This window comes from Cervus elaphus, chromosome 6, assembly GCF_910594005.1.
Source record: "Cervus elaphus chromosome 6, mCerEla1.1, whole genome shotgun sequence".
In the NCBI taxonomy this organism is placed as follows: domain Eukaryota; kingdom Metazoa; phylum Chordata; class Mammalia; order Artiodactyla; family Cervidae; genus Cervus; species Cervus elaphus.
In genome coordinates, this window is record NC_057820.1 from 29,174,626 (window position 1) to 29,188,196 (window position 13,571).

General features: G+C 38.4%; 1 protein-coding gene across 6 annotated transcripts in view; it reads right to left on the bottom strand.

Moving 5' to 3' along the window:
• The window catches only part of SLC4A4 (solute carrier family 4 member 4), a 351,570-nt gene that overhangs the window by 65,632 nt on the left and 272,367 nt on the right, over positions 1–13,571 (bottom strand). For all 6 annotated transcript variants that reach the window (XM_043906523.1, XM_043906522.1, XM_043906525.1 and 3 more), the window contains exon 14: positions 9,802–10,073. In XM_043906523.1, coding sequence (XP_043762458.1) covers positions 9,802–10,073 — 272 coding nt within the window. The remainder of the gene's footprint in view (positions 1–9,801; positions 10,074–13,571) is intronic.

Sequence of the window (13,571 nt, forward strand, 5' to 3'; positions counted from 1 at the left end):
CCGAAAGGCCAGTATCAAAATGATGGTAAGAATAATATACTTTTCCTACTTATTACAATAAGTAGTTGCTTCAAAAGAGAGACTTCAAAATAAATATATAAGCAAGCACTTCTATAAATACATATTGGCAAAATATGGTAGAGCCCATAAATAAGATTAAAAGTAAATTTCTATAAGCTCACAGGCGAGAAAATATCAATTCCAATTGGGAACTTGGTCTACAAGAGCCCTTGATCACCACTTGGATCCAGACACATAAAATACAAATATTTTGGCAACCAACTGCAGAATGATCTGTGCATGCAGAATCTGTAATATCCTTAATTAGGATTCTGGAAAGGTGAAACGGAAAAGCCAAAACACTTCATTCTGTGTCTTCACTATTTGCTCAGCTTATGAAGCAGAGAACACTTTGCCCTAGGAACCTGACTAATTTAGAATGAGCCAGTTATCACTGGGACAATCTGTGTCCCATACTTGGTTTCAGGTAATTTACACAGGTTGGTCATTTTATATTCCTTGAACTTTCACATCTTGATCCTCTTTTCTGTGTATCAAATGCTAATTGATCCTCTGGAATGGAGAAAGGAACATAGTAATAGACATTTAAAAATGTGTCTGTCACACAGATGACCAACAGTTACATGAAAAGATGCTCGACATAGCTAATTATTAGAGAAAAGCAAATCAAAACTACAATGAGGTACCACCTCACACTGGTCAGAATGGCTGTTATTAAAAAATACTGGAGTGAAAAAAAAAAAAAATACTGGAGTGGGTTGCCACTTCCTACTCCAGGGGATCTTCCCACCCCAGGGATCAAACCTGCATCTCTGGCATCTTCTGCATTGGCAAGAGGATTCTTCACCATTAGTGCCACCTGGGAAGTCATTAAAAAGTCTACAAATAATAAATGCTGGAGAGGAAAACCTTCCTACATTGTTGGTGGGAATGTAAATTGGCACAGACACTATGGAAAACAATTTGGAGGTTCCTCAAATAACTAAAAACAGAGTTGGCATAAGACTCTGTAGTCCCATTCTGCACACAAATCCAGTGAAAGTGCCAGTCACTTAGTCATGTCCGACTCTTTGCAACCCCCTAGACTTTACAGTCCATGGAATTCTCCAGGCCAGAATACTGGAGTGGGTAGCCTTTCCCTTCTCCAGGCGATCTTCCCAACCCAGGTCTCCCGCATTACAGGCAGATCCTTTACCAACCGACCTACCAGGGAAGCTGCACACATATTCAAACAAAACTATAATTCAAAAAGATACATGTACCCCAATGTTGACTGCAGCATTATCTACAAGACATGGAAACACCTAAATGTCCATTGATAGATGAATAAAGAAGATGTGGTACAATGGAATACTACTCAGCCATAAAAAGAATGAAACAATACCATTTGCTGCAATATAAATGAACCTAGAGATTATCACCCTAAGTGAAGGAAATCAGGAAGAGGAAAGCAAAGACCATATGATACCACTTATATGTGAAATCTAAAATATGACACAAATGAAATTATAAAACAGAAACAAACACAGACATAGAGAACACACTTGTGGTTACCAAGTGGGAGGGGGAGTGGAGGAGGGAAGGACTGGGAGTTTGGGGATAGTAGATGCAAACTATCACATAGAGAATAGATAAGCAACAAGCTCCTCCTGCATAGTGCAAGGAACTGTATTCAGTATTCTGTGATAAACCAAAATGTGTGATAAACCAAAAGAGTGTGTGTGTGTGTGTGTATAAATATAAAAACTGAATCTCTTTGCTGTACAGTAGAAATTAACACACTATAAATCAACTATATATCAATAAAATGTGTTGCATTTGAAAGGTACTTAGTAAATGTTAGTCAAGTCTGAATTTGTATCTTCAACCTAGCTTCTTAGGGGGGAACTGATTAACTTGCTCTGAATAAGAAAAAATTTAACAATATTCTCCATGATAATGAAATTTTAATGCTGTATTCACGTTCTATTTAAGCAACATCTTAAGGCAACAGAGTAACTGGAAAATAAGTACAGAATAAAATTGAATAAGTTTCTTGCCAGCATGCTCATGTCAGATTTACTTAAGGGTTCTGAAAAACTTGAGCACATGAGTGCCTCTTGATAACTCACATATTTATGGTTTAAGTGCCCAGGGCAAATAAAAGGACAAATACAGATCTTCAAGGATGACAAAGTGAAGGAGGAAAACTTTGGGAGGAGTAACTTTTAGGAAGTTATCTGTCATTATCCCAGCCTGAAGTCTTAAAATTAACAGAAAGTTTTTATTCACTATTTCTTGTTATTATCCTTTGTTTTCCTGTGTTAACCGAGCCTCATGCTTGAGATTTTCAAGGTCAATGGACAAGTTTAAGTTATGACACTCTTTATTCCATGAACACTATTCACATACTCACTTATGATGTTGCCCTGGAGCTGAGCTATTATCTGGCATTAAGCTGGATATATTTAGCCACTACTTATACAAAAACTTCTCTCCCATCCCCACCCATCTTTACATCTGCAAAATACATAAAACATATTCTGGGGTACATTTTCCAAGTCTGGATTTTACACAAACCCAAAGCTAGAGAATTATCCAGGTCTGGTGGTTATCCAAACTCACTGCTTCCCCTTTTCCGATTCTTGCAAGTGTTATACAGATGCTACTGAAATATAAGTTAGGTCAGTTAAAGGAAATTAAAATGATGGGTCTTTCAAATGTCCACAGTTATCTCAAAAGACCATGTTACCATGAAAAACAAAATGTCAGTTGCGCTGGTAAAGTAGCACACCAAATGCAGACCTAAACAAGACTACACCAGAAGGCTCTGCCCTTCCTCTTCAACCCTCAGACTGCAATTGAAATCTATCTTATCTAAAGAGGGAATAACACAGAATAAAAGTCAAACTGCATATAATATGACGCAGGAAGATTATATGGAAGACGAATTAGGATTACCTTTTATGTCCTAACTTTCTTTTAATGGGCTAACTGTGAAGCACTTACATGCATGTGCGCATGCTCAGTTGTGTCGGACTCTTTGCCACCCCAAGGATTATATCCCTCCAGGCTCCTCTGTCCACGAGATTCTCCAGGCAAGAATACTGGAGTGGGCTGCCATTTCCTCCCCCGGGGGATCTTCCTGAATCAGGGATCAAACCCGCATCTCCTGCGTCCCCTGCATTTCCTTCACTGACTAATATGGGGCCACAGGAGACAATGAGGCAGCAGTTCTTTTTTAATGGTTATGACATATAGGTGTACAGCATTTGCTAAGATAACAGAAAAATTATACACAAAGAAATAGTAATAAAATTCCACTCGAGAGAGAACTGTTTTAGAGCATTTGGAAACCTCCTCAAGCTAATGGAAGCCATGCTTACTACCATCACTTGACTTGGTCTGACAGTTTCACGCCGGGGAAAAGACCACGTTTTACTTAGAAATACTAGACAGTGATGCACTGGGTGCCTGCGAGAGGCTTTATTCCTCTTCATCATTCATCCATTATTAAGCATGTTCTCCCTGGAACAGTCAACAGTGAATCAATAAAATATATCCCTTCTGTTAAGAGTAAAGTATCGTGTCTGTCCCCTTGAGGTGATTTTTCTTGCCTATCTAATTTGCTTGTCATATTTAACAAGCCTTTTTTTCTCTCCAGATACAAAACCAACACCTGCTCAGAAAATTTATTTTGACCCTTTCCAAAACACTAACCATGCCCTTAGGGGTAGAGTCAGTGCCACCCTTGACACATTAGGTAAATGAACTCAGGTATTACAGTAGAAATTTATTTCTAACGTCTAGGTCAAATGTATTTCTGAACTTATTCATTCTAAAGGTAATTAACACTATCTTAAAAGTAAATTTTATAAAAAGCAACGTGCACGTGAGGGGGCATGTGTTCTACGTCATTGAGAGTAGCACAATTCTTAAGCAATGAACTAGAAACTTGGTGAGTTTTTGTTGATGGCAGAAGCGGAAGGGAAAGAAAAGTCAGAAGAAAGAAGAAAAGGAGTGGGAAAAAAAGGGGGTCAAGTTTGCCTCCTGGTCCCTATTTATAGAATTTCAGCATTTACCTTTTTGAATAGATAGTTTCTTCCTAAAGGAACGAAACATCTCATCTCTGGGGGCTTGAAAGCCTTTTTCTACATGACTATGTATAGCATACAACACTTCTGTAGTCTTGAGATTCAGGGGAATAGTCGTAAATGATCTAACTATGATGCACTGATATTCTTAACATTTTTTTTCTAACAATTTTGCTATAATGCTTCATATTTATCTACAACAGTTCCTTGGTTTTTGTTTGTTGGTTGGTAAGCTTCCAGTGGAAGCCTAGTCAGAGTCTTTTTCTAGGAAATTTCATGGGAAGTTAAATGCTTGAATCCATTTAAAAGAATACAACTAAAAGATTTAACTGCTGGGGCATCTTTTGTGGGATAATGGGAATGAGAAAAAGAACAAAAATTTCCTCAGTGTCTATTATGAGCCAAATAATTTTACATGCACTATTTCATTTAATCCTTATAGTAACCTCTAAGAGTAGGTACAATTACTAACCCGGCTCACAGGTTATGAAACAAAGAGATTAAGAAATTAGCTTGGTCCAAGGTCACACTGCTAACCAGAGCTAAAATTCAAACTCAGTTTTCTTTACTCCAACGCGCTTCTGGTTTACACTTTATCACACTAACAATTTTCTAAATTGGGATTTTGGTGACAAATAAAATATTATGAGTTGCCTTTCAAGTGGATATGTTTCAGTCTTCACTTGGGACTTTAAAGAAAAAAATTATTGAAGTAACAGCTGCTTTGTACTTCCCAAGTGGTGCTAGGGGCTAAGAACCCACCTGCCGGTTTAAGAGACATGAGATGTGGGTTCGATCCCTGGGTCAAGAAGATCACCTGGAGGAGGGTACGGCAAAACCCACTCCAGTATTCTTGCCTGAAGAATCCCACGGACAGTGGAGTCTGGTGGGCTACAGTCCATGGGGTCACAAAGAGTCAGACACGCCTGAAGTGATGAAACAGCAGCAGCATAGTTGCTTTAAATGTGTTGTTAGTTTCTATCGCACAGCGAAGTGAAACAACTATCCATATACTGACAGTCCCTCTGTTCTGGATTTCCTTCCCGTTTAGGTCACTACAGAGCACTGCGTAGAGTTCCCTGAGCTATAAGTTAGGGAACTAACTTACAGGTTCTCATTAGTTATCTATTTTATGCGTAGTATCAGTCATGCATACATGTCAATCCTAATCTCCCAATTCATCCCACTTTGGGTTTTCTGAACCATCTTCTTCCTTATACACCTCTGCAATGTAACCATCAAGGCATAGTGGGAAACAGAACACCTATTACCTCTACATTAACTAATAACGATCATATTTCTATGAAAAGTGAATGTAAGCCCAAAAACCATGTGCTGAAAACCTGATGTGTCAAATTCCACAGCTAACTTTCCTTTTGGCAATTGAAGACGGGGGTTTCCTAGTCTTTCAGTAGGTGAGAAGCTGAATATATAACTTGGGTTTACTGAGCAGCAGATGGGGGCAGGAAGAATGGAGGAAAAGGTGCCTTAAGAAATGGAAACTCAGGAAGTGATAAAGTTTTATGCAAGTGAGAACAAGAAAGATCAGGGAGGAAGGAGAAAGAGCTGTCTTCACAAAGCACCAAAAAAAAAAAAAAAAACCCCACAATGTTATTGTGGCCATGAAAATAGTTTTCTTAGTGATTAAATGACCCCGATTTCCTTTCCTGTAAAATCATTTCTCAGTTTGCAGGATCACGACTCCATCTGCGCAGTTGCTTGTTCATTGTTACAGACTGTACCAGTGTTGAAAAACAAGTCGTCCGCCAGTTTAAATATTATTGACTCATTGATTGAATTCTTTTACTAGGAGTGCATGTTGCGATGAAAGGCCAGTCTCTTGTTGTTTTTAGAACACTTACTCTAGCTGTACATGCAACTGTATTATTCTCTCACTATTGGTTTTCAGTTTGTTGTCGAAGTACTAAATATATTGTGGGTCTATGCAGTCTTCTATCAAAAAGTATTAAGGTTGTGAGAGAAATAACACAATCACTAATCTTAAAAGTTTTGTTAAAAAAAAAAAAAGTTTTGTAAAACATGAGATTGTCCTGGAAATGCATTTGCCTTTGTCTACACCAGAAACAGATTTCATCTGCGTGTGTGTGTGTTATTCATTGTGTCCAAATCCTTGCAATGCCATGAACTGTAGCCCGCCATATTCCTCTGTCCATGGGATTCTCTAGGAAAGAATTCTAGAGTGAATTGCCATGCCCTTGTCCAGGGGATCATCCTGACCCAGGGATTGAACCCTGGTCTCCTGCATTAGCAGGCAGATTCTTGACTGTTTGAGCAACAGAGGAAGCCCATACTCCCTCACATTTATGTACATATCTTCCATGAGCACCACTTATCTGAATGATTCTAAAACTAAGGGGTGTAAGCAACAGTCTTATTGCAGAATGAGCCAACTGTGCAACAACATTTGCTTAGAAGAGAAGATGATGAAGACTGGTTTGTTTGTCCTATTGCTCACACTTACAAACCCTAAATTTTAATAACAACACAATTATAATGGTTGTTAAATGGCTAACATTTACTTATTAGAAACTGTCCTAAATATTTTGTAATGCCTCATTTTTTTCCTTCAAAACAATTCCATAAGGTAGCAGTATTATTAACCCCATTTTACACATTAAGGAGGTGAGGCAAAGCTACCTTGGAGAAAGGAACTTGTCCAAAGTTATACACGGGGCCTTAGCCAAGCAGGACTTGAACATAAGATTTTCTGACTTCAAAGTCCCGCTACCCTGCTTCACTGGTACCCCATAGAGGCAGTGGGAGTTGTCAAAATCTTCCCAAGACAAAAACTAGCTATTTAAGACAGGCTTGTTACACAACCAAGGGGAAACACGTCAAAGGAAGGATTATCACCACTTCAGCCAGCAGTTGCTATACATGGGTAAAATCAGTTCAAGCCTTAATACCAGTGTCTCAAGAAAACAGAGATCCTTCCTGAAAGGAAAATTACATGTAAAATCTTCGTTGTATTTTTCACAGTGAAAATGCATTCAGGTATGTCTTCCTGGTTCCAAATGACCTACTCCACCAGCATCCAATTAAAACAATACACGCAAGTTTTTCCATTAGCCTCAGGTCAGTGTGGGGCTGACACTAGGGAGATCTTTGTGACAGGTGAGCTGACAAAGCCCTCATCTGGCTTTATGAACACTTCAAACCTCAAGACAGCTGGCAGTATTTTCTTTCCTCTAGAAATTCTTAACATACAATTACTCAGAATGCCTAAAAAGTCAGCATACAGACTTTTCCACAAGTAAATAAAAAGACATATAAATGCATAGAAATAAGTAAAAATAAAAGTCCAAAATCCCACTATTAAATATGTCTATGATCCAGGATTTTGCACATGTGTAGTTTAGGCTTACCCTCAAAGTCTAGGATGCATAACTAAAAGAGGTCTTATCACCTCCTCTCCTAGGAAGAGCTCTAAGACTTGTGTAGTGGTAATACATGCTTTCTGGGTTACTCTGGGAAGCATATTTAACTTATTCTAATCATATCTATCATGTATTGTTTACTCTTTCCAAGCACGTTTAAAGTTCGGAAGTACTTCTAAACAGTGTACATCTTAATGGTAATAGGCCTTTATATCTATGGCACTCATGTTGCCCGAATCTTTAAATTTCCACTTTTCACTTGTTTCTCCTTGCTTTTAAGCATCGGGTTTTATTTTAATGTGAACTGACTTTTCCCTTAAAAAGAGAAAAAGAAACCATGAGTGCAAAGCCCAACAAGGCCCCATCTTCTCACCAGTGTCACTGACCGACCCATTTGTAGAGAGATGCTGCTCTTTTTCATCTCTCAAGATGCATATAGGTCTTGTAAGACTTCTCCACCAAAATGGTAGAGAACAATGCAGATACATCACCAAAATATCTGAGAGTCATAGGACACAGCCTGCACAGGCTCTGAAACTCTTTATAAGATCTTGTTGCGTTTTTCAATTCATAAGCATTATTCATTCTAGTCTATAATATAACCATGTCTGTTTTACTGTGACGAGTAAGTGGTTTTTCCCTTAGAATCTATAGATGAAAGTGGCTATTACATAAATGTGTCCAACTTTTAATGGGCTTCCTTGATGGCTTAGTGGTTAAGAATCTTCCCTCAATGCAGAAGACCTGGGTTTGATCCATGAATCGGGAAGATCCCCTGGAGAAGGGAATGGCAACCCACTCCAGTATTCTGACCTGGAGAATTCCATGGACAGAGGAGAATTCCATGGACAGAGGAGCCTTGGTGGGCTACAGTCCACGGGGTCACAAAGAGTCAGACACAACTGTGCAACTAACACTTTGACTTTGACTTGCCCGACTTAAGCCCAGGTGTACACAAGCCTCAAAACACTGCTGGGCTTCTGGTGCTACAGGATCTTAGCCACAAAAGCGTGGATTGTGCACTAATTTTTATTTTAAGCTAATGTAGCTAATGTCACAACCAAGGATCACGAGGACTGTTAGCATTAATTGACTGACACAAATATTTACTCCTCATTCTACTGTGCTGTGCTTGGTCACTCAGCCGTGTTTCAGTCTTTGGACACCGTAGACTGCAGCCCACCAGACTCCTCTGTCTGTGGGGACTCTCCAGGCCAGAATACTGGAGTGGGTTGCCGTGCCCTCCTCCAGGGGATCTTCCCAACCCAGGGACTGAACCCGGGTCTCCCACATTGCCGGCAGATTCTTGACCATCTGAGCCACCAGGGAAGCCTCATTTGACTAAAGCAGATGTTAAAGCAACTTTCCCAGTAGTGAATCTTTTTTCCTAAATACCTTCCATATTATAAAATATGATGAATTTTATAATTCCAAAGAAAAAATTCCAAGAAAAATAATTTCAGGAAAAAAATTCCAAAAACCAAATTGAGCACTTTTTTTTGTGTTAAAGTTCTTATGCTGACTCAGGTTTAGCAAGATGGATATTAAAGTGCTAGGTTTTATAGAATCATATTCTTTGCTAAGAAGTTACTTTTACAGCTTTCCTAACTCTAGAATATAAATCTTCTCCAAGACCATAATATTCTCCTTTTCTTTCTTTTGTTCCTTCTTTCCCTTTCCTTTCTTATTTACATTGTCTAGCACAGATGAACTATAAAGCTCTATTTTATCACTAGGTGATTCTAGTCTGAATTTCATTTTAATTTCTTGTTTCAAATATAAAGTGAATTAATATTTGTTTATTCTGTAAGTTTAAAATAACCTACTTAGAATTTACTTAAGAAGGAGATTCTTATAGAAATAAGGAAAAAAAAAAGAAATAAGGAATTGTGAAATAAGGAACAGAAGTTCAGAGGACTAGGTTCGTCTGGTTCTTCTATCTGTTATAGAGATACAGAGAATATCAAGAATAAGGTACACAAAATTATTTCTCACCTATCAGAGAAGATCAAGAATAAGGTACACAAAATTTCCTTGCAAATTCTGTCGGTTGAGTTAGTTTCAAAGTATTGAGCTAATGTGAATGTATATTCACATTCCAGAGCTCCTAGTTACACCTCCTGGTTGAGTCACATGGCTAAGACACCTCAGGCAAAGAGACTATAAATCCAGCTGCATGGTTTCTCAGAGAAAATAAAATAAAACCTTTTTTTGAGGACCATAATACCAGGTTGAAAGTTTGCATGCATGGAGCCTCCAGCTTCCTCCAAACACAAGGTAAGCATAAACACTAAGCATGATGTTCTGACCTGGTTCGGGCGGCATACAAACACAGGAAAATTGAGTATTGTAGCCCACTTTGAAGTTGGAGTTGATGGGGTAGTAATCAGCTAGCTTGATCATCTTCTTGAAAGCATCATAGATAAAAATGAAGCTAATCAGAGAAGAAAAGCCCTCTTCAGTGAAGCGAGTGAAGTACTGAACCAGGAAGCTGGCATCGGTAGCTACTAAAATGAGACACAGAAAGGCCGACCAGAGGCCAATCCAAAGGCGAAACTCCAAATAGTCAAAATTATGGTCCCTGGAAAGAAGAAAAAAAAAGGTATTTAGACTCCTCCTCCATGGAACACAAACTGCAATACAAAACTACCAAATGACTGTAGAGTGATTGGTAAAAATATAAGATCACTTATAGATATTAGATATAAAGATCATTCTTAATTTTATCCAGAAAGTATTATCTTTAGGATTTGACCTAGTGATATTAGCCTAAGAAATAATTTCAGGTGTTTGAGAAAAGCACAATAGAAGTAGTCGTACCATTTGAATGTAAATGACTAATTTTCTTCTTGTATTGATTCTTTTATCATTAGAGAGTGTCCTTTATCATTCTTTATGGTCTTTGTTTTAAAGTCTATTTTGTCCGATATGAATACTGTGAACCCCGCTTTCTGGTCATTTCTGTCTGCATGAAATATCTTTCTCTAGCCCCTCACTCAATCTTCTCATTCAAAAAAGATGATCCCTATGTAGAATTTACAAAATAAACAGTTTGAAAGCATAACACTGGTACCCAGCACATGTTCAGTAAATGCTCTGTGAGCTTTCTGGTTAAGGAAGACACTAAGAAAGTATTTTCTCTTCCCCAAGTCATCAAAGTCTACTGAGAAAGACAAACTGATAAACATAATCACACTGCAAAATACTAAGTGATACCTAAAGTTCCCACAGTCACAGAAGTGGAACTAATCTGGGCTCAGCGAGGGTGGTGGGGATAGATAATGTTGCAGAAAAAACTAAAAGTATTTAAGGATAAGCAGGAACTTTTGAGATAGACCAGGGACGGTCAGGTCAGGAAGACAAAAAAGTACTCAAGGAGATTTTGCGTGAACTGCATACAATGCCCCTTGTGAACGGAGTGTCACCAATACAGGGAAATGGGATCAGATGGATATGAGTCAGCTATAGCGAGGTGGACAAACCTAGAGCCTGTTATACAGAGTAATGTAAATCAGAAAGAGAAAAGCAAATATCACATATTAATGGCTAAATGGGGAATCTAGAAAAATAGTACTAATAAACCTATTTGCAGGGAAGGAATGGAGATGCAGAAGTAGAGAATGGACTTAGGACACAGCTGGGGAAGAAGAGGGTAGGACAAATTGAGAAAGTAATACTGACATGTATACACGATCAGGTATAAAATAGATAACTAGTTGGAAGCTTCTATATACACAGGGAACCCAGCCTGGGTCTCTGTGATGACCTAGAGGAGTGGGATGGGAGCAGGGAGGGAGCTCAAGAGGGAGAGGAGATATATATAAAATATATAATTACGATAATTCCCTCTGTTGTACAGCAGAAACCAACGCAACACTGTAAAGCAACTGTCCTCCAATGAAAAGTAAAAATAAACAAATCATACCATATTTTGAAAAAGAATAGGATGCCTCCATTTAAGAAGGCCATTTTTCTATATCCTTTCTATATCCTTTTCACTTCTTACAAGTGAGTTCAAGATTCATATTTAGGAAAACCATTTCCTAAATTTTACCACTTCACACTGATTATTTTACAATTATGTGGACAGTGCATTAAAATAGTTTTTTTTAATCATCATTTGCAATGAAAAGAACAGATATTGGTAATCATATTTCTTGTATGAGAAAAAATAAATCAAGGATCATGCATGCTTAAAGCTCTATGGCTTTCCTTTTAGACAATGAGTTTCTGATAACTGACAGCCACATATTTTAATGCTTCCCCAAAGACATTGTGTCAACATGTCCACTACCAACAGCCTAGTCTAGGCCACCAAGAAGCCTTTCCCTGATTCTTGTAAGAACCTCCTTACCAATATCCATGCTTCCCCTGCTCAAAGCTGTTTTCTACATCACAGCCAAAATAACCTTTTCAAATGTAAATCAAATGTCCTAGTTTAAAGTCTTTTGGTGGCTTTGCACTGTCTTAGAATAAAAATTCAAATTCTCTTCCTAACACAATGTCTGGTACATAAAAAGTTTCCAATAAAGCCATACCTGCAGGCTACAACTTGACAGAAAGTTACTGACACTGGATTATGAGCTATCACAGGTAACCAAGTGATGACACCAAAACTTTTAGTGAATATTAGAATTAAAAGTTGCTTGATTTCGTATGTCAACTGGACTAGGCCATGAGGTACTCAGGTACTGGGTCATACATTATTCTGGGTGTTTAAGGATGGTTTGGTTAAGGTTAACATTTAAATTGGTAGACCTGAGTAAAGCAGATTGCCTTCCATAATGAGAGTGTGCTGCATCCAGTCAATTCTTCAACTGAAAAGAACAAAAAGGTCAGCTTCCCTCAAGCAAGAGAAGACTCTCCAGCAGACAGGCTGCCTTTGGACTTGATCGATAACATAGGCTCTGCCTAGTTCTCCAGCAGAAGGCCTTGGAACTGGAACATAAGTTCTCCTGGGTCTTCAGGTTGCTAGGCCACCTTGCAGGTTTTGGACTTGCCAGCCTCTAGAACTGTGTGAGCCAATTAGTTAGGATAAATCTCTTATAGATGAATATACATATCGTATTGGTTCTGTTTCTCTGGAGAATCCTGATTAATCACCAAGTGGTCATATGTGCCTCACTTTATGGATGAAGATATCAAGGCCAACGGAAACTAAGCCATTTATCCAATGTCAAGGCTTTAATGGCACAGCTGGACCAGAAACCAATTCTCTGTGCTACTGGACAGGTCCTTTAAAAATTACAGCATGGTTCTTCCTGTTCAATTTATATTCAGTGTGTGGCATGTGTGTGTTAGTTGCTCATCATGTCTGACTCTGCGACCCCATGGACTATAGCCCATCAGGCCACTCTGTCCATGGAATTCTCCAGGCAAGAATACTACAATGAGTTGCCATTTCCTGCTCCAGGGGATCTCCCTGACCCAGGAATTAACTTTGGGTCTCCTGCATTGCAGGCGGATTCTTTACCATCTGAGCTACCAGGGAAGCCCCAGCACGTGGTAGAGTGGGCCTTAGAGTCACTATCCTTTATTTCCTTCTTATCAAATCACACACATTGGAATACATTACCAAAGCAGGAGATTAGTAACACTTGGGTAGAAAGTTATCTTCTACAGATTTCCCAAAATCTTTCTAAAGACATCTTTGGCATTCCTTTCACAGTTCCCTTCATGACTGGAACCTCAGTATTTAATCCTATCATGTCTTTCTGAGATAAGTAGACTCTAGAAAAAGCTAAATTCTAGGAATTTACACTATGATTTACATTATCACACAATGAGTCAGAACCTAGAAACAGTTTTATTACTTCTGAGTCAACAGACATTTTCCTTAAAATAAAGTTTTAAACAATTACCTAGTTTTGCTTTCCTAACAAGATTAAAGTTAGAACAATCTTAATGTGTTCTAAGAATGCTAATGTTTGTTTACAGAACTGATGTTTACAGGAAAGGATAAGAAAAAATCTAGTCATCAGCTAATGGTCAGGAACACTATCAGTTTGAGTACAAAAGGGAAAAATGTATAAACTTGAATCTTAGGACCTAAACAGGATACCCAAAACAGCTCTTCTAA